Below are 20,520 nucleotides of genomic sequence, written 5' to 3'. Positions count from 1 at the left end.
ATTGCATTTTCTATTTTGTTGTTGCACTTTTGGTCAAAATTTTTTACCATCTATACGTTACAGCCCCTTTTAGTTCAATCATCGAAGTCAATTTTAAAACAACTACGTTTTCAGCCACTTTCAAATAGAATTATCGAAATTGAGTCAGTCAGCTCTTGGGTTGTCTTACTTTATGAAAAACTGAACACAAAACTAATTGTATTAATTTAAGTTTTTTAAATATATGCTATGTTTAGTTAGAATTTCAGAGATATGAAAATTGTGAGGAACAATGTTTGAGCAATTAATTGTAATGCGTGATCCTTTCAAGCGTTAAATTTTTATATTAAAAAAATAATTGTAAATTTATTCGTAGCTTTTTTTAATCTATAAATTTGAATGGTTCATTTGGATAATTTCATTCAAAAATAATACTGGAGGCGTCGTGATAAATTAATAATGTATACTAACTAATTAATATTTTTATTAGATGCAAAAGTAATTTGAAAGCATTACTCAAAGCACTGTCCTCTACAACATTGTCAAACGGAGAAACAAACCGTAACGATTACGCGTCAAGGGTTAAAATTATGACAAAATTTTCTTAAGTAACAAATTTTGTGAATTTGCAAAGTTTTCTTATTTGCAAAATGAGAGTGAAATCAAGAATTTTTTTTCATATTAATTAAAATTTTAATTCTGAAATATCGTGCCTCATACTTTCTCTTTCTTTTTGATTTGAGAGGAAAAATGGAAACGCAAATAAAATGAAGATTACCTGAACAGCTGTTTCCGAAAGACTTCTGTTAATCTTCTTTGGGTCAAAAAGATAACCCTATAAAAAATATTTTTCACGGCTAATTCTATTCTTATGATCTAATAAATACTAAACTTATTTTATTTAGTTACTTTAATTGTGACTTTTAGTTCAACAGCCAAGTTGAAAATTTATAAATTCGCAAATTTTTTTAGGTTTAATTTTGGCAAAATGAATTTATATTTAAATTTATTATTTTTGATTTTGCATATAAATTTCTGCTTCTGTGCCATATCCCGAAACTTGAATGCAACACATGAAGGTAGTGGATCGTAATTATGATGCACCTTAGTATTTATATCAAGAACATTTATAATTTGAATGAAATTAAATTTCTTTTATAAGATCATCCTGGAAAATGTTATTGGGAAAAAGGAGAACATGTTTTCAGCCCAGGTGAAACATTTACACCAATTGGATATTGTGCAAAATTACTTTGTAATGGACCAGGCTATATAGAAACACACACGTAAGACATTTTTTATTTTTTTAATTATATTTCCTCCAGTATCTTAAATAAATACACATTTACTTGAAAATATCATTTAATTGCCTTCAAGATGTGGGGTAGAGATGATGTTTGAATGTGAAAAGTTACCTAAAGATAACACACAACCATATCCACATTGTTGTACACGATTCTTATGTAAATTTCCAAATGGTACAGAATACATTACAACTCCACAGGCAAAAACAACAACTATTATAAACACAGTCACTGAAGATTATGCAGAAAACCATTAAACAACCTAATTATGGATTGTTTCCATTGTTACAAGTTTGAATTAATTTTTTGTATTTTTCAAAATGAAAGAAAATAAGAAAATTTCCGTATGGTTACTAAATTTTAAAATTGCATTTTGTTATTACGTTTTAAATGGTTTTTTAATTTCATGAATCAAAGTACATTTACGTAAGTATATTTATAAAGTTCATTTATAGCTCTTACTCTATTCTTCTTGGGCCGGAGCCCTTCTGCGGAATTGGACCACATACTATCCATTGGGAATTAAAGAAGGAATCAGAAAACGGTCGGAGCGCTGCAGAAGTCTTCCGGGGCTGCAGCAAGCCAAGGAGCTCCTGGGAGATTATGACCAGAAGCGATTTAAGAAAATTATAGAGATGGGCAAGAATCAGGTGAGAATCCTCACCGGCATTTTGACGGGTCACTGCAGGCTTTCGATAGATACTTGCAGATTCTGTGGGGAGGATAGGAAGACCTCGGTGCACTTTCTGTGGGAGTAAGATGCTCTTGATCATAGAAGGGGAGAGGTGCTGGGGGGCTTTGCTCTAACGGCGGCGAAGTTACGGTCTTCCGGTCCTCACAAGTAGCTTGAGTTCATTGGGAGGGTGGGTCTCGAGCGTGTGTTGTGGGGCATGCCCCGTACTCGTACGTGGTCGCGGTGCACTGTTGCCTTTCTTTTTGATTTGAGAGACGTAAATTTTAGCTATAAAGCAATGGAATTGCAAATAAAATAATGATTACCTGAACGGCTGTTTTCAAAAGAGTTCTGTTAATTTTCTGAGGGTCAAAAAGATAACCCTACCATAAACTGATTCTAAAAGCTAATTTTATTCTTATGATCTAATAAATACTAAACTTATTTCATTTAGTTACTTTAATTGCGGCTTTTAGTTGAACAGCCAAATCGAAAATTTATAAAATCGCAAATTTTTTTGGGTTTAATTTTGGAAAAATGAATTTATATTTAAATTTATTATTATTAGTAGCTTCTATTCATATTTGTTTATTATCTATAATCCATAATAGAAACGCAATCCACGAGGGTAAAATATTATTATATTTTATTTCATCCTGAAAAACCTAAATAATTCAGATCATCCTGGAAAATGCTATTCGAAAGTGGGACAACATGCTTTTAGCCCAGGTGAAACATATACACCAATTGGACGATGTGCAAAATTAACTTGTATTGAACCGGGTCATTATAGTGCACAAACGTAAGAAATGTAAAAATCAACAATGTTCTGGTATTTAAATTATTTGACAATAATATTTATTTTTAAGATGCGGAGCAACAATAAAGCGAGGATGTGAAAGATTGCCTGCTGATGAAACTCAACCATATCCAGATTGTTGTAGAAAATTCTTGTGCAAATATCCAAATGGAACGGAATATATAACAGCTCCAAAAGAAAAAACAAGAACTATTATAAATACATTCGCAGAAGATTAAGTATACATAAAATAATTGTAGAAGCAACCGCAAATTCTTTAACGTCAAAATTTTGATTTTAGTCTGCAAACTGTCTGAAACTAAAACTTTTACGGACAGAAATGTAGTAAACTTTTTACCCGTAATTGACTTTGAATTTTGATCATCCGTAAACGTCAAAAAAAAAATTTTTTTTAGATTTAAAATAATTTTATACTTACATATTAAAAATTAATAAAAAAAGTATTTTTTATATTATTTTTAACGTAATGATAGTCACTCAATACATCAAATTTATTTACTGAATTACTACGTCAGACTGTCTGCATGTAAAAAAAAAAAACTACAATTTTGACGCTTAATTGACTTTTTTTAAACGTTTAAGAATTTAAACTTTGACTGAGAGTAAAAACGTAGTAGAGTATCCGTAAACTCAGACAACTCAGATTTTGTAAAATTTGACGTTTAAGAATTTACCACAACCGTATTCTTAAATTAAATTTCATAATGTTTTTTCAGTTAAGTTCATAACATTCCATTTTATGGACAATGGGAGTGCAAAATGGATTGCAAACCTTGTGTCAATTTTTGTATTCTAACATAGAAATAAATACAAAATTAAAAATAGATTGCATTTCTTATTATTTTCAAATCGGACAATAAAATATTTGACACAATTTTTAATTTTTAATAATAACTAGAGTGTAGACAGAGAATTTTGCTGATACGAGTATTAAAATGTTCGTCCTTTTATTGTTGTCTGGAAGCTATGCTTGACCTTGGAATTTCTTTTTTAATTTCGGTTCTAGTTAAATTTTATTAAATCAATTGTAATTCCCTCTTCACATTCCGAAATCAAAGCAAATATAAATGCTTCTTAATCTTACCATTTTTTCTTTATTTAAATAGCAATTAATTAATTGCGATTGTAAAATTTCATTTGGTTTATTTTTTGTACCAATATTCCGAATATTTACCGCGGCGTTTTTGTTTTGAAATTTTACAGATATTTAGAAATTAATTTTCTTCATTTGTCACTTTGATAATGATTCAAATTATTTATTAGATTGAACTTTAAGATTAATAAAATACCAAAACAAAATTAATATTTAATTGTGCATCTTATGTTACCACTTTTCTTGTTTTTAATTCTAATTTTTTTTTTTGTAAATTATTTTTTTAATATTATTTATTGCTGATATCATTTTATAAACATGTTTCATCTGAAAGAGTTTACCTTATGTAAGTTATTGCAATCATGACTTTTCCAGTGTCGTGCAAATATTTTAATATTTTTTTCATTTCGAATGCAATCTGTATTTTATATTAAGTTATATAATTTTTATGTGCACGTTCATATTATATGTATCAACAGTCTCACGTTTATTATTAGATAATTTAGATTCACTCTTGATTCATGTATTATTCAATTCGTTAAAAATTCATCTATTATTTCATGCCAGTTAATAAATAAACTAGTTGTACCTATATAAGTAACATTCACATTAAGTGACATCCAAATCAATTCACAAATTCTATTTGAATAACCCTTTACTTTCCTTTTTCTAATTTCTATACTGATCCTGTAGTTGTTTCGTTTGAAAAGTACATTAATTCGCAATTTTATAGAGTCATAGTCTATGAATGGACAAAAATATTTTGAAAAGACTTAAATGTGTCGAATTAAATTTTTCAGTACGTACGTACATGATTGAATTCAAGCAACTAAACCTTTGCTATATGAGACGATACTACTGTTCCAAATCCTAAATGCAACTGTAAATAATTTTATTTAAATTATTGCAATTAAATTATGTACTTTCATCGTCTGCATTCTATTAATATTAAATCTTTCTCTTAAAGATATCATATCGTTCATTTGCTGCAACATTGACGTAACTCAAAAAATACAATTTCTGAGTTATACATAAAGAAATAAGCGCTTGAAAAAGTTCTTTTTTTGTGAAGGAACACCGTTTCTCTAGCTTTACTATAACTCAAAATTTTTTCTTATAATAAAATATAAAATAATGCTATAACGACATAAATATATTTACTTCAAAATTTTAAAGTTGGTTTTTTTTTTAAATTTGCAATTTGGAAATCAATACTAGCAATATTAATAACATAGAATCAGCAATTCAAATTTCATATTGTATAATTTGTGCGTCAGTTTTATCTAAAGAGATGAGCAAAATTTATTGTTTACCCTATGACTCTAAGATATAAAGATGAAATATTAGTTCAATTACATTCCATTATATTAATGTATTAGATGACGACTAAATACATTTAGGAATCCGCAAATCACAATTACGTAGATTTATTTAAATAACTTAAAAATATTTTTTATGCAAACATTATACATAATTGTCAAAAATTTCTTATGATATCTTAAGGAAGTCATTAGAGGTCATATTTCATATGCAAATACAATAATTACAAACAGTCACTTGAAATATTCTGGTATAAAATCAATTAAAATATCATATATCTTAACTAATTAAGTTTAAAATCAAACAATTATTATTGAAATAATAATTAAAAATACTTAAATTTTTCAAAATTATCATAATTTTATATACAGTACAAATATATGTTAATTTACCTAAATAATATTAAAATAATAAATCATAATATTTATGTAAATTAATTATCGAATTAATATTAGATTAAATTAATATTCATTGCACGATTAAGCACATGCGATATGTTTTTTTTTTTTTTATATTTTTGCTTATGATTTTTTAAAATATTTAAATTTTTTAATAGTTTTTTTTATAATATTTTTGTTTTGTTTTTTCTTTACTTTGTTTGCTTATTTTTTCCTCTTAAATATCCGTACCCTAGACCTCTTATTTATTGTTTTTTTTTTTTTCTCTTTCTCTGAGTCTTAAAACTCTTAGATAATTTAAAGATTTAATTATATCATTTCCAAAAATATTAAAACGTAAAAGAAAAAAGTAAAATACCAGTAAAAAAAAAAATGCGATTGATATTTTTTTTTTTATTAAATATTTTGTAGACTATTTCTTTAATATATTTATAATAAAATAAAAAATAAAAAAAAAAAACCTGTTAAATAAATCAGAATTCTTTAACTAATAATCGATTAGAATTCAATCTAATTCTTTAGAAAAAAATCATTAAAAAACGCAAATTTTAGGATGGAGTAAAAAAAAAATTTATAGAAAAAAAATTAAAATAAAACCTGTTTATTAAATAAATTATAAAATATTTAAGAATTAATGCTAATTTCTTAAAACTTTTTAATAATTATATTAATAAAATTCTTATAGAATTTAAGAAGATAACAATATTAAATTTAGAACAAAGCAAAGAAATAAGAAAAAGATAACAATTAAAATAGCTACCACCAAGAAAGAATTAACTAGTAGAACTTGTAAATAAATTTTATGCTAATTATTTATTATATGTACACACTTCAATAAGAAATCTTTATTCGACATTGAAAAAATCTAAATTTGAATTTTTTTAACTAGTAAAACAAATTCTTAAAAATTTTTTTAGTTATAATTTTGAAGTCAAACTATAGAGAAGTGCTCCCACAATATAATCATTCCATATTATTTTAATTTAAATATAAAAAGAAAACAATTTTCCCTCTATTTTTTTTTTAAATATTTTACTGCTAATTTTTAAATTTACAAAATGTTCAAATTAATTTCATTATTTGTTTTATTAAATATCATAAATTATTGTATTTCTGAAGTAGTATTTGTTGATAATAAAGCAACTCATCCAGGTAGTATAAAGTTCTATAAATTATAATATATTAAAAGTTTTTTTAAATAAAATATTAAAAATAAGTTCTAAATATTAAAATTATTTATTAATATTTTAATATTCTACTAAAAATGATTTAGATCATCCGGATTTTTGTTATTATAAAGCTGATGGTCATGTATTTGGTGTAGGACAATTTTATAGACCATTTGGTAAAGATGGTGGTTGTTATGCATATGAATGTCAAGAACCAGGTGTTATTGGAGTTCATAAGTAAGTAAAATTATCTTTTAAGAACTTTAAAAAAAAATATTAATGTTAACAATAATTTAAATTAGTAAAAAAAAATGTTTCTAAAATATCAATACAAGATTTTTAACTTATGCATTTAATTATGTAACTTATATATTAATTTAATTTATATGCCATATATGTGCTTCACAAAAAATCAATAGTGTTAAGAGAATAGAAAAGTTGCTGGTACATTTTTTTTTGTTTTAAAATAAATTAACACACTAACTATAATATAATTCAATTCTTTTTTATTTTAATTTTAGATGTGATACAATCCAACTTGCTGAATATGGATGCAAGCGTTTAAGAAAAGGTAATTTTATTATATACTAAAATTTAACTTAAATTCTTTTTCTAAAATTTATTAAAAAAACAAACAAAATTTTTTATTATAGATAAACTTTCTCCTCATCCACATTGTTGTGATCGTTATTTGTGTTCAATTAATGGCGAAGAATCAATTATTAATGCATCTGTAAGATCTGATTTGGAAAGACTAGGTATTAAAGCATAGATTTATTGACAAAAAAAAAAAACACTTGAATTATTCAAATAAAAAATAAGAAAAAGCATAAAATGTACAAAAATAGTTTTTATTTTGACTCATTTCTCTTTTTAAATAAAAATAAAAAATATGTTTTTTAATTAGTGCCATAGTTTTTTTTTTTTTATTTTATACAAAAAATAATTACTACTTAAGTAAAAATACATATTTACTTTTAATCGCAATTTTCATACTGATGTTGAATTAATTTTTAAAATTTCATACATAATTGATAAAATTTTATTATCGTTTTACAAGATTTTTATTTTTTATTTCAATTATGAAATTTAAATACAATTTGTTTGTTATAATAAAGAATTAAGATTACTTTCTAAAATACTGTATTTTTTCACTAATTTTTTATTATAAGGCCTGGATTTGCAAACAAAAAAATTTTTTTTTAGATAGAAAGAAGATAGAAATGCTTTAGATAACATCCAAAAGTTAGCTCAAGAAAAAAATGTATTTATTCTCCTATTGCAATCAAAATAATAAATTTCAATATACCAAAAATTAAAGTCTCAAATCTCATTTAATCTACCTATATAGTTATATAATTTTTTATATATAAGGACATTTTTCAATTACGTGCATTAACTCTATATTTTTTAAGTCAATTTTTAATTTATTTAATGTAGAACTTAATTTTATATTAAATATGAATCTGTTTATAGCAGAATCATACATACATATGTATAAGTTAGAAAATAATATTCACTACTAAGTGTCGTAAAACTTAAAATTAACATAAGAAATAAATTTAATTACAGATAAAATTAATAAATTTTGAATGTGAACAAACTATTTTTTAATATTATGTATGAAAATGGCAGACGAAATAGCTTAATACTTACAAATTAATTCCAATTCGGTTTTTTTTGAAAGGATTTAAATAGAAGGATTTCTTATTTATCTTGTTTTATGCTAGTTATCTCTGAGAGTTATAACAATTTTGATTTATTTTATTGTTGTAAGACATATGCGGCATATCGTAGGAATTTGAAGATGTTGATATTGTTGTATTGTTAATATTATTATGATTTTCATAATTTGAAAAATTTGTTTGCACACATTCCAGACAAGATAATTTGGTACGTATAATACAATTTTGCAATTCTTGTTGTAGTAAGATTGCTTGACGTTGTGGCAATTGACGAAGTTCTGCTGCAACATATTTTCCAAATTGATCGAATGGTTTTTCTTGATTACTGTTTTCAATTATTCTGGGAAAATTATTTGGTTGATCAGACATTTCTGGTGTTGAATGCGTTTTTTGATAAGATCTGGGTGTTAGTTGTAAAGAAATATCTGTTTCCTGTATAGTGCGAGGCATTAGTTTAACATCTTCAATTGAAATTTGGTGGTCATATTCCCCAATTCTAGAATCCTCTTCCTCATAACTACTTTTTGCTTCACTTATGCTGCCGGAATCCTTCAAAATTAGTTGTAAGAAAATTATTTTTTTTTTTTTTTTGTATTATCAATTATCTATTGGTAGCAGTATAGATGCTAACCAATTTTTTATGGTCAGAGCTTGGGCAGGGATGATAAGAAAGATTGTAATAAAATGAGTGAAAAACTTAACAAACATCTGCTATCAACAAGACACGACGCCTACCATCAAATAAAATTATATAAAAGTATCATCACGGCACCAATAAAACTACATAAAATTTTGAAGATTGATTATATCGTGAAATTTTGCAACATTTTGCCACTAAGAAGCAATGACACAACCCTACCAGATTATTTTGTGGGGTTACTTACATTTGGTTTTGACAAATATGCAGACGCACATGCATAAAGCAATTCAATTGAATTCCCTACTGCAAGTGCAGATTGGGAAGCTTCGAAGTGATGTATTCTAAACTCAAATGGATTAAACATATACGCATATTTGAAACTAGAATAAAAATTTTTCATATTGAATAAAATTTTAAATTCCATTAAAATCTTTGTGTAAACATGTATCTATTGAAAGAACGTATGTGTTTGAATTTTTTTTTGTCATATGAACACTCATATGTTCAAACAAGCTAATGAAGATAGCTTGTTTAAACACAAGTCCATTTTTCTTATTGATATAGATGTATATGGCTTCATATTTCAATTTTGAGTTGTACAACATTATTATATTGAATATTCTAATATGAAAGCATTTCCATACATAGATATCTGACTACCTTCTTATATCGTGTTTTACTTTAACACCACATAATGATATATTATATAATATAACTTACATTTGAACCAAATTTACTTTTAAATTTTTTGCACCCTTTCATTAAGAGCTTGTTTATCCTCTCGTATAAAGGCCAGTTAGAACCTGCTCCAGAAGCAATTAATTTCCTTTCTTGCCTACAAAAATATCGAGATGAAGATTAGGGTGAGTCGTCAAACCATTTAATAATGAAATTTTTACCTGTATCTTTGTGTCAAATTATGTATTTTTACTTGTATATCCTTTTGTGTTACATCTGTAATACCAAATTGCGAATTAACACTAGCAGCCATATCACCATAAATATGTCCATTTTTTTTATGTTTTTGCAAATCTTTAATGTTATTATCCCACATATCTAAAACAAAACCTTCCATACTTCTGTTCCAAATTATACGAGCTTTCCCCATTCTTATCAATTTTTTTTATTTAATTTAATATAAATTATGCTATGTTCTTCGGTGTTTCTGAATTCTACTTACAATGAATTTATTTCTAAATTACAAATTACAATACAACATCAATGCATCAACAAACTAAAACTGATAAATTTGTCATAGAAGCGCTTTCAAAATAGAAATGTCAAAACTCTCTTCGCTTTTTTACCCTTCATGCAATATTTTGAATTAATTCCGTTGATGGTTCATTTATTCATCGCTTCAAACTGAGCGAATTTTTTGTTTTACTTTTTGACAAGCACAGCATGTATATAGTACTATAGTAGTATACGAATATAATGAATTATGTATGTAGTACTATAGTAGTATAGCAGATAAACCAATAACAAAATTGGCTCTTAAAAGAAACCTCTGCTTTAAGGCTGAATTTAATGCAACTTTTAAGAGACAGAAAAGAAATTGCGCTAAAAGTTAAGAGAATGTCGATATCAAGATTCATCAATTTGAACATACTTTTTGTTTGTAAAGTAGTTTTTCGTTAAAAAGAATGGTAAAACTAAAAAAAAAAGTGTTATTATGGGAATACAGAATAAATAGTTCATGATTTCATTAATATAAGTTGATTTTTCTTCCAACTTACGAAAAAGTACACGTAAATGTTACGATATGTAAATAAACCAGATGTCGCTTTTGTCGATTAAAATAAATACTATCAATCAACTGAACTTCTTTTATGTTTGGCAGTACTGGCTTTCTGAGAGTTTGACAATTGTTTTGTATTTTGTTTTTTTTAATTCTGTTTATTTCGTCTATGCATTTTACTTTGATGCTCAAAACCGCTAAATTAGAGGCTGTGAAATACAGGAAGTTTCGATATTATTGTTAATAGTTGTATTTATAATATATACAACATATATTTGCATACAAGAGAAGTTAAACTCTTCTAATATGTTTTCAAATAATTTTTTGAGCCAGGAAAATATAGTAACTTTATTATCAACAATAGATGTGGGTTACAAAGAACCATCAGATCCATTTTTTGAAAAATGCGACAAATTGAAAAGCCAGTTTAAAAAATTAGGTGTGATCACTTTAGTAGAAGAAAGTGATCTTCATTCTAAGCAAGTATATTTGTTTTTTTTTTTGTTTAATTATTCATTTAATTTCAATTTAAACAGTTTTTCTTTTTTAAAGGCTTCCTGTATCTTGTAATATTCCTGGATGTAATCAAATGTTTGACACAATTTTTGAATTTGAAACTCATTACAATTCTTTACATAGATATTTGTGTTCTTTTTGTAAGAAAAATCTTCCAAGTGCACATTTATTAGGTAAATATTACTGGTTACATATACATATATATAAACGTATCATCATAAATTACAGATCTAATTAATTCACACTAATTTTAGATTTACATGTTTCTGAAAGTCATGACTCGTTTTTCGCTGCTCAAGCAGAGAAAAAGGCGATGTTTTCTTGTTTTATAGCAGAATGTTCTTACAAAAGGTTCCTACGAGTAGAATTTATGTTTGATTTTAAAATACAATATTTTTGTTTACATTTTAGTTTAAATGCTGACGAAAGAAAAGATCACTGTATACGAGATCATAAATTTCCATCGAATTTTAGATTTGAAACTTCTTCAACTTCAAATATAAAATTAGAAAAATGTCAGGAAAAAATCGATGACACGGGTGCAATGGATACTTCAAACGAAAAAGCTTCAGAAGCTATAAACAAACTTGAACCGAGTAATCTAAATTTTTTTTCTTTCGGACATCAAAGAATTAAAACTTTTGATAGATCGAAAAAAGGAAAAGCGAAGAACAATAAAAAGAAACTGAACAGTGAGGTAGGAGTAAGCCCTTTAGAAGATGAAGAGATGGTTACAGATTTGTTAGATAGTTTACCAAACAAAAATTGTTAATAAATTGCATAAAATTAAATATGTGAAGAGTAAATTAATATAAATTGATTTGTTTTCTATTAGAAAATGGGTTAAAACTTTCTTAGAAAAAAATAGAATATATGTAATACTAAAATAAGAAATTTATGGTATCAGTGGTATTTAATTTAAATGGAAATTCCTTAAATTTATAAATTAGATATTATATGCTAGTTTTTCTGTGGACAGACAAATCTACGATGTATTTAATATATAACAACTTCCTTATCTGATTCTTTTTGGTCTTCCAGCTTTCTGATTTTGATAAACTTCATTTTAATATCAAAAATTCAATCAACTATAAATTTCATAAAAGTATTTATTGACATGATTCGTTTTCTACATATAATCCATTTATTTCTTTCATTTTATTATAAAAGTTTTCTATGCCAATACTTTCAATTTATTTTCTTCGCCTTATCACTTATATATTATTTTCATAATTCTCAATTTTATTTTTAATTTGTATACAAGTTTTTAAATTCTATTAATTATAGTTTTTTGTGTGCTACAAAAATTTGGCATTTTCATTTGTTTTATGTTATAGTTTCTATTAAAAATAATGATAATTTATGCATATAATTTTTAAAAATAAATATATAACTGTAAAAAAATAACAAAATTCTTTTATAAATTTAAAAATATGTAGTAGAAAATGGACGTAAATTGAATAAATTAAACTAAGAATAAATCAAAGGATCCAAAAATTGATATTTAAGTAAGGTAATCACCACTGATATCGTGCATTTTATTTATTTTTCTTTATGCATTTCTTCAGATATTTTTGTGAAAAATTCAATCAAATCAAAATTAGAGTTAGAATATCAGTATTACAATCAAAATTTAATTGATAATATGATGTTTGTGTATAATAAAAAAAATAAATTGTTCAAAGTTAATCTGAAGAAAAATAAATTATAGACACTTAAATACATATTTGGATTATTGTTTTTAAAATTCTATTTAATTTCCAAGAAAAAAAATTTTTGGGAAAAAGCATTAATTTTATTTCTTACCCTCGAAAGAGATTTTGTGATGAGGATAAAAAACTTATAAAAATAAAATGTTTAATCTTTAAATTCAATATTTCCATAAAATATATATATATGCTTTTCCTTATTGATATTAAAATGTAATAAAAAAATTATGCTTCGCATTATTAATAAACAAAAAAAATTAAATGTTCATTTCTCATTATCAACAGAAGTTACAAATTTCGATATTAGATAAAAATGGTTTACCTGAACTTTGTCAACTAATCATAATTAAATTTTGTCTTTTTTTGGCAAAAAGTTTTATAAATTCAATTTCATTTCTATACTTAAATTCAAAATCAAACAATAAATTAATATTATATTATGTAAGTATATAAAAAAAATGTATAATTTAAAATTTCATAAAAAAATTTTAAAAATAAAAAAAAATTAATTTTTACATTTCTATTTAAAGCTTATCTATACTGATGTCTTGGTATAATGTTCTTTCTACCCAATATTTTCATTAATTGTTTTGACATGTAATATGGTTTTTCTTCTGAACCATCGTTTCTCTCGCAATCCTCCACTAAAATAGTTATATATGTATAAATAAATTTAATATAATTTGATTGATTAAATACAATTATATTAATTCATATAATTACTTATTTAATAACTTACAGAAACATAAAAATAATGTATCAACAGCCATTGAATAAACTCCAAAGAATATACTGGTAATTAAATATGTTGCAATAACAACAATTGCAGTTGGAACACCACTATAATATAATTTATCTGTGCCCTCATAATAATTTTCAACATAAAAATACGTTCCAGCTCCAGCTCCAATTGTTAATAATAATTTTGATAAAAAGAATAAGAAGTCTGTCACTTTATCCAAAGTAACAACACGCAAAAAATTTCTCATTAATAAATTAAAAGCATCTTTAGCACTTGAACAGAAATTTTTACCATGTATAGCACACATAATATATGCATTACGATTTAAAAATCTTAAAAACTGTTCTAAACAATAGAAAAAGCATTTCATGCAGCATAAAATTGCTCTTGTAAATGCATTGTCATATTTTTTTAATTTTGTTTCAATATATTCCAATACTAAACGTATAAGACGACAAATTGTTAATATTAATGATCCAAATGCTAGTGTTCCCAAATGATATCTTACTGTACGACAAAATGCTTTAGTTGTTGTAAAATACGGGACATCTGATTTATGAAAAGTCCAATACCAAGTAGCAAATGTTGCTGCTAACACCATTTCACCAAGAGCCGATATAAAAAATTCCAACCAAAAGAATCCGATTACATTATAAATCTAAAATATATGAAATATAACTTAATTTTTTTTCAAACAATATTATTATTTAAATATAATTTATTTACATGAAAATATGTAACTAATGTAGGACTTTGTATTCTTTCAAAATAACAACCAGCTTCTGTACACGGTAAAGAAGTTTCTCCTCGGAAGAAATTGAATGAGCTTGTTGAACCAGCTGTCTCTGAGCAATACATATTAAAATCTTTTGGATTACATAAACCACCTTTCTTATAATTAACAGCTGGCCCCTTGCATAAACATTTATTATCTAATATTCCAGCTACACGGAATGTTGGTTCACCAATTGATGCTAAATATAAACCGACTGCAATAGCAAAACCTAATGTTAGAATTTGTAAGCACCATGGAAGAATTGGGAAGAAAACTGACGAAATTATGCTACCAACTGCCCTAAAAAATTATTATTTTTGTAAATACATACATAATATTTTTTTTTAATTTTATAAAATTATATTTGTATGACGAATACTTACTTGCTACCTTCTTTTACTAAAGCAATAGCAATAACAATTCTTTTTCTTAAAAATATCACAAGTAATAGAATTATTAAAAATACAACAGATGTTGCAATTGATAGATAAAGCCATGTTGATTCTTTTTCAAAAATTGTTTGAACCTGACCACGTATATTATATGCTGTTCGTATAACACCTGGATTTTCACGCCAATATAAATATTCACTAACACAAAAATATATTCCTAAAAATAATATTTAAATTATATATTTTAATAATTGTATAATATATAATATTTAAAATAGAACTACCAAATGCTAAAGCTGCTAATGCACCAATTATTGAAAACCATAATACCGGTGCTGCAATCCATCTCATTAATGCGATAAAAATTAAAGAGACAATCATTGTTATTATTAAGGCTCCAAGTACTGTTGGCCATGATTCAACAATATCTTCAACAACTTTTTGGCCAAACTGTTTTAGAAATGTTTTTTTTTAAATTACACAAAAAAAAAGAAGTATAAGTAAAATTCTTTTAAGAAAAATAATAAATTTTTTAAATTAATTTCATTTTTTTCTGTCATTTTTGAAATTTGATAATACAATTTTCAATACATAGTTATTATATTTATTATAAATTAAATTTTATTTGACATTTTGGAAATTTGAATATTTTGAATAATTTTACAAGGAATAAATTTAAACAACTGAAATTTAAATAAGAGAAAAAGAGACAAAATTTTGTATATAAAAGTAAAATTCTAATTAGTAACTTGATGTTGTTTATTATATAAAATTATTTATTTTTAAATATTTTTTATTTATTTCATTATTATATTCTTTAAATTAATTCAAAATGCTGATATTGATATAATTCATTCCGTTCATGTAAAAATATAGTATAATAGTTTTACCTCCGTACCTATGTATATCAATTTTATTTAATTATTAAGTTATTATTGTTAAAATGCACAAAATAATTTATAAAAATATTATAATAATTCAATGTATAATTTTTAAAATTAAAGTGTATAATAGAAAAAGAGCCAAATACCCCATATAAGTGTGCAAACAAAAGTCTGTTTGGAAGAGAAAATTAAATTTTAATAATATTTTCCTTTTAATTTTAAATCGATTTTGGAAATTATGTAGAATTATTTTGTTTAACTAAAAATGTTCGTTTAAAAGCTATTAAATATACAAAATAATTTAAAATATAATTGTTCTCATTAAACGTATTATATAAAATATTTTAATTTAATTTACAAAAAACAAATCCAATTTTTTAAATGTAAAATTTTCAAAAATCAATAGAATATTAATTAGTTATTTAATTTTAATAATATAATATAAAATAATTTTAATTATACACATATATTTATTTAATTATTAAAATTATTATTTATCTATCTTAATTATATTATTTTATTTTTTAAAAACCTTACCAATTCAATATCAATTGAAACATGTAATTTTTCTATGATTGCATTTAAAGTTTCTATTGTCGTTTGTAAATAACCCTGACTAATAATATATTGTAAGCCATCATTATCGGCTGGTATACATCGATTATAAACTTTATTAATATAAAATGTAATAAATAATATTAAATAAAAAGTAATAACAACAATAACTATAATAAAATTATAATAAATAATCAAAAATAATGATCAAAATATTGAAATAAAAAAATAAATTTTAATATATGTATAACAGTTATAATTCATATTGATAAAATTTATATTATTGATGAATAATATATAACTATTATGAAAATTTATTTTTAATGCTAAGTATTAATTTTATGTAACTATTATTGTAGACAATTTGATATAAAAAAATTTTTTATAATTTCCATTTTTTTTTTTATATATAAATTCTAATATTGTTATAATAAAACATATATATAGATTGTACGAGACACAAAAATGATTAAAAACATTTTAAATTATATACTGTATTTGTTATACACAAATATTATTAACAAAAATATTATGTTATACACATAATTTAAAGTTAAATTAAACTACGGATATTAGTAAACCTTTCCCATAATTTCATTAGTATTAAAGTATTACCAAATTATTTAGGTAAATTTATCTATGGTTTTATATAGGTACAGATAAATAATTGTTTATTGACGATTATGAAAATTGAGCTTATGACTATAAAATGAGAAAATTTCTGTTGTTTTTGAATGTACACAGGGGATTTATTAAAAATTCAAATGTATGTGAATGTTATATTAATTTAAAATTTTATCCCACATATTTAATTCCAATTTTATAAAACCAATTTATTTACAACAATGTATGGAATTAAATTACCTGTTTAATTTTTAAAGAAATCATAAGATTTTTAACCAAAATCATGTTACAGAGCGTGGGCGTCTGTAGTTCATAATTGTAATTTTTGTTAACACATTTTTTTTTCGAAATTTATTTTTTTGAAGAATCTTTAAGAAATTACAAATAAATGAAGAATATTTATGTACTATAAAAAAAGTTCATTCATTATTGCAAAAAGCTGACATATCCCATAAATTTGGAATATGTACAATAATTTTAATATTATCATTAAAATATCTGTAATTTGTTGGCCAAATACATTTTATAAAATTTCTTTAAATTGAAAATTAAAATTTAAAATACCAAACTTTTAAGAAATTTTTATATTTTCTATTACAAGTTGTAGAGTTTTAAATAAACTTTTAAAATACATACGGACATACATACATCATATATACGTATGTATGTTCATTTGTTCAAAATTAAAATACGGTGATGTATTTTAAGATTTCAATGTGAGTACATGTTTTTCCTTCTGTTTGTCATATGAATTCTATTTTCAATCATAAAAATGTAGATATGACTTTTATTTTAGCCGTCTTAGACCTACTTTATTCATTTACTTATTTCTTTAAATTTATCATAGCGTATATTTCATTTCAGTTGACTCTTTTTTAGTTAAGAATAAAATATAATATTGTACCGACATCTTGTATATTTTCTTGCATTTATATATATATATACTTACATCTTGTGGATTTTCTCCAGTATAAAAATGTGCAACAAAATTTCCAACAAATTTAGCTAAATATGTATCAGTTTCTTTAACTTTTTGCATAATAATTTCATCATTTAAAATACGTCGAACTGGACATGTTGGTTCATTAACTGGCTTTTGTTGTTCATTCTTTTTTTGATCATATACTTCTAAACCAGCCGGAAATATTGTTGATGATTTTAGTTTTTCTGTTGTATTTTGTATTGATGATATTGTTATATCATCTATTATTGGTGTTATCGTTGTTGTTGTTGTTCTTGTTGTTATAATGTTTTGTATAGATGATGATTGATGTGTTTTATAATGTGTATTATATTCAATTGGTTCTTCAATAAAATTTAATGTTTTTATTTGTGATGAAATCAAATTTTTTATTATATTATCATCATTATCATTATCATTGTTATCATAATTATTAAAATAATATGAATTTGAATGATTTTTGTTAATAATTGTATTATTATATCTGTCATCAATTTGACGTTTATATCGACTATTATACATATAATTATTATTTAATAAATTTGATGGAATTATTGGGCATATATCCGATGAAAAATCCCAAACGCAACGATTTAAAACTTAAATTATAATAATTTAATGTAATAAAAAAAGTAAAATATGTTAAAATTATGCTGCAAATTTTTAATGATAGCATTATAAATATGTATTTAGTTACCAAAATGTTAATTTAATAAATAATTCTATAAAATATATTGGAAAGTGCGATGTTATTAAGTTTCGATTATTTCATATAGCCTAGAATTTAAAATATCTAAATACGAAAAGAATTATCGACTTAAAACACTATATTTGATTGTTGACACATTTCTATTTTCTAACTAATTACGCATAAGTAATTATTATGTGTATTGAAAAAAATATTTTAGCCCCATTAGTTCTTACATCATTTGTAAAAAAAAATAAAAAAAATGTCATATTTTTGAAGATATTTAAAAGAGCACAAAAAAAAACTTAAAAAATAAAATACAACTAAATTTAAATTGAAGGTAAATACGTACGTATGTATACAATGCCCTTTGTGTGTTTTTTATTTTTGGCATACTAATTACTGACGACATCGTATACAATAAAGAAGGCATCGAATTTTCACATCGAATGGGGCGAACTAACGAGTTTTTCTAAGTTGGAATGAAAATAAGGACCCAGATGAGAATAAAATAATTCACGTTCTAATGATTGAATAATTAAGTTTAAATTAAAAATGAAATTAATGCTCCATTCGCTTTCATTCAATACATTCTTGGAAATAACTATAAGGTTTCAAGGCAAAATTTCTTGCTTCGACTTAAGACTCTCTCCCCCGTTTGTCACTGTTTTATACTCGTTTCTATTTTTTCTTCATTATGAAAATTAGAAGGAATAAAAATTAGCATTTTAACTTTAAAAATAAAGCTTTGGCTTCCTTTTGCCGAACAACTAGAAACTTATTAAATTAAACAGAACAAATTTGATGGAATTTTTTTACTTTAATTGGAAAATACACAGTGCGGTGAAATATTTGCGGAGCTCATCAGATTACTTTTTATGTATACGTCATTTACAAGTTATATTAATATTTAAAATTAAATAATTAGTAAGATTAAATTTAAATATTTTTATTAAAAATACGGCATATCGTTAGCATATAGTTCAATTTCACTTTTCTAACAAGTGTTTTTTTTTTAATTTCATTTAAATTTTTTATATTTTAAAAAGAAGTCTCCAACTCCATTTTCTAAAAAGTTGTCCAATTACAAAAAGTTGTAAATTATGTCACAGTAAATACAAATCATTTTTATGATGAATGCCAAATTGTCATTAAGATGAATGGCGCTGAAAGACGCTAATGTTATATACTTAAAGGTTGAAAAATCATTGAAAAAAAATCTTTAATTCTATTATTGTTGTCATGCGTTATAAACATATTTCTTTTGTTTTAAAACAATTGAAATTACTGAATAAAAACTCTGATCGATATAAGTAATTTCAAATTTAGGGAAACTTACGAAAATTCTCTTTAAATTTTGAGTATTTTAATAAATATATACTACTTATGTTAATATAGAATTTTTATATATTTGTTTGGTTGATTGTGGTGACCACCATGACGTCATTGAGAAGTTTCAGAGGAATTTTACATGAAATCTTGTCAGTTTTTCCTCACTATGAACATAATAAAAATTTTTGCTTAAATAAATCAATTTTCTACATATACATAATATGTAAATTTTTATTTCAAATGGTACACCTATTAAATGAAATATAATATACAATTTATTTTATTAATTAAAATAGTTTGAATGAAATTTAAATTACATATACTGTTATTATTACTCTAGAATTATAAATGAAAATATGTAAGTATATGAATGAATCCCTATGACAATATGAAATCCTCTTTATTACAAACTATTATGACCATATGGTAATCTTTTTAATTTTGATAACAAATCAATCCTATTTTATTTTTTGTGTAAATTTAATATTAAATCTTTATTTCAATTATATTCAGAAATTAATAA

The 20,520-nt window shown here is 23.9% G+C and overlaps 4 protein-coding genes across 9 annotated transcripts in view; 2 read left to right on the top strand and 2 right to left on the bottom strand.

The window, feature by feature from the left end:
* The first annotated feature begins 938 nt into the window (after positions 1-938).
* Positions 939-1,540, top strand: LOC129611449 (uncharacterized). The gene is made up of 3 exons (XM_055524628.1): positions 939-1,058; positions 1,142-1,265; positions 1,357-1,540. Exons 1-3 carry the CDS (start codon positions 968-970, stop codon positions 1,538-1,540), a joined length of 399 nt encoding a protein of 132 aa, XP_055380603.1. The 5' UTR covers positions 939-967.
* Positions 1,541-6,725: 5,185 nt separating this feature from the next.
* On the bottom strand, positions 6,726-10,301 carry LOC129611398 (uncharacterized). Of its 2 annotated transcripts, XR_008697158.1 has the most exons (4): positions 9,981-10,301; positions 9,802-9,916; positions 8,413-8,990; positions 6,726-7,007 (listed from the first exon to the last, which is right to left on the bottom strand). XR_008697158.1 is itself a non-coding variant. In XM_055524535.1 (3 exons), exons 1-3 carry the CDS (start codon positions 10,187-10,189, stop codon positions 8,487-8,489), a joined length of 828 nt encoding a protein of 275 aa, XP_055380510.1. In that variant the 5' UTR covers positions 10,190-10,301; the 3' UTR covers positions 8,294-8,486. The 2 variants fall into 2 exon arrangements, 1 of the variants encoding a protein (XP_055380510.1); XM_055524535.1 differs by lacking the exon at positions 6,726-7,007 and having other exon boundaries at positions 8,294-8,990.
* Positions 10,302-10,998: 697 nt separating this feature from the next.
* On the top strand, positions 10,999-12,323 carry LOC129611296 (protein lethal(2)k10201). The gene is made up of 4 exons (XM_055524368.1): positions 10,999-11,298; positions 11,372-11,508; positions 11,590-11,686; positions 11,747-12,323. The coding sequence occupies exons 1-4, from the start codon at positions 11,126-11,128 to the stop codon at positions 12,105-12,107; spliced, it is 768 nt and encodes a 255-aa protein (XP_055380343.1). The 5' UTR covers positions 10,999-11,125; the 3' UTR covers positions 12,108-12,323.
* A 107-nt stretch (positions 12,324-12,430) lies between these two features.
* Positions 12,431-20,520, bottom strand: part of LOC129611295 (choline transporter-like 2) — a 76,701-nt gene continuing 68,611 nt past the window's right edge. For 4 of the 5 annotated variants that reach the window (XM_055524364.1, XM_055524365.1, XM_055524363.1 and 1 more), the window contains 6 exons: positions 17,966-18,576; positions 15,238-15,403; positions 14,945-15,170; positions 14,513-14,861; positions 13,784-14,444; positions 12,431-13,688 (listed from right to left, as the gene is read on the bottom strand). In XM_055524364.1, coding sequence (XP_055380339.1) covers positions 13,576-13,688; positions 13,784-14,444; positions 14,513-14,861; positions 14,945-15,170; positions 15,238-15,403; positions 17,966-18,576 — 2,126 coding nt within the window. In that variant the 3' untranslated portion in view covers positions 12,431-13,575. Of the gene's footprint in view, positions 13,689-13,783; positions 14,445-14,512; positions 14,862-14,944; positions 15,171-15,237; positions 15,404-16,374; positions 16,506-17,965; positions 18,577-20,520 lie in introns of all 5 variants that reach the window. The other variant, XM_055524367.1, reaches the window with a different exon arrangement.

The sequence above is a fragment of the Condylostylus longicornis genome, unplaced genomic scaffold (genome assembly GCF_029603195.1).
Source record: "Condylostylus longicornis isolate FDR11 unplaced genomic scaffold, ASM2960319v2 ptg000049l, whole genome shotgun sequence".
NCBI lineage: Eukaryota > Metazoa > Arthropoda > Insecta > Diptera > Dolichopodidae > Condylostylus > Condylostylus longicornis.
The sequence above is the reverse complement of the archived record's forward strand: the minus strand, read 5'-3'. Positions and strand labels throughout refer to the sequence as shown.

Excerpts from the sequence above, each read along its gene's own strand:
- LOC129611449 (XM_055524628.1), top strand. The coding sequence starts at position 968 with ATGAATTTATATTTAAATTTATTATTTTTGATTTTGCATATAAATTTC. Across the intron at positions 1,059-1,141 it reads CTTGAATGCAACACATGAAG|ATCATCCTGGAAAATGTTAT; the intron begins GTAGTGGATCGT and ends TTCTTTTATAAG. Across the intron at positions 1,266-1,356 it reads GGCTATATAGAAACACACAC|ATGTGGGGTAGAGATGATGT; the intron begins GTAAGACATTTT and ends ATTGCCTTCAAG.
- LOC129611398 (XM_055524535.1), bottom strand. The coding sequence starts at position 10,189 with ATGGGGAAAGCTCGTATAATTTGGAACAGAAGTATGGAAGGTTTTGTT. Across the intron at positions 9,917-9,980 it reads AATTTGACACAAAGATACAG|GCAAGAAAGGAAATTAATTG; the intron begins GTAAAAATTTCA and ends ATATTTTTGTAG. Across the intron at positions 8,991-9,801 it reads AAAGTAAATTTGGTTCAAAT|GATTCCGGCAGCATAAGTGA; the intron begins GTAAGTTATATT and ends CTAATTTTGAAG.
- LOC129611296 (XM_055524368.1), top strand. The coding sequence starts at position 11,126 with ATGTTTTCAAATAATTTTTTGAGCCAGGAAAATATAGTAACTTTATTA. Across the intron at positions 11,509-11,589 it reads TCCAAGTGCACATTTATTAG|ATTTACATGTTTCTGAAAGT; the intron begins GTAAATATTACT and ends CACTAATTTTAG. Across the intron at positions 11,687-11,746 it reads GCAGAATGTTCTTACAAAAG|TTTAAATGCTGACGAAAGAA; the intron begins GTTCCTACGAGT and ends TTTACATTTTAG.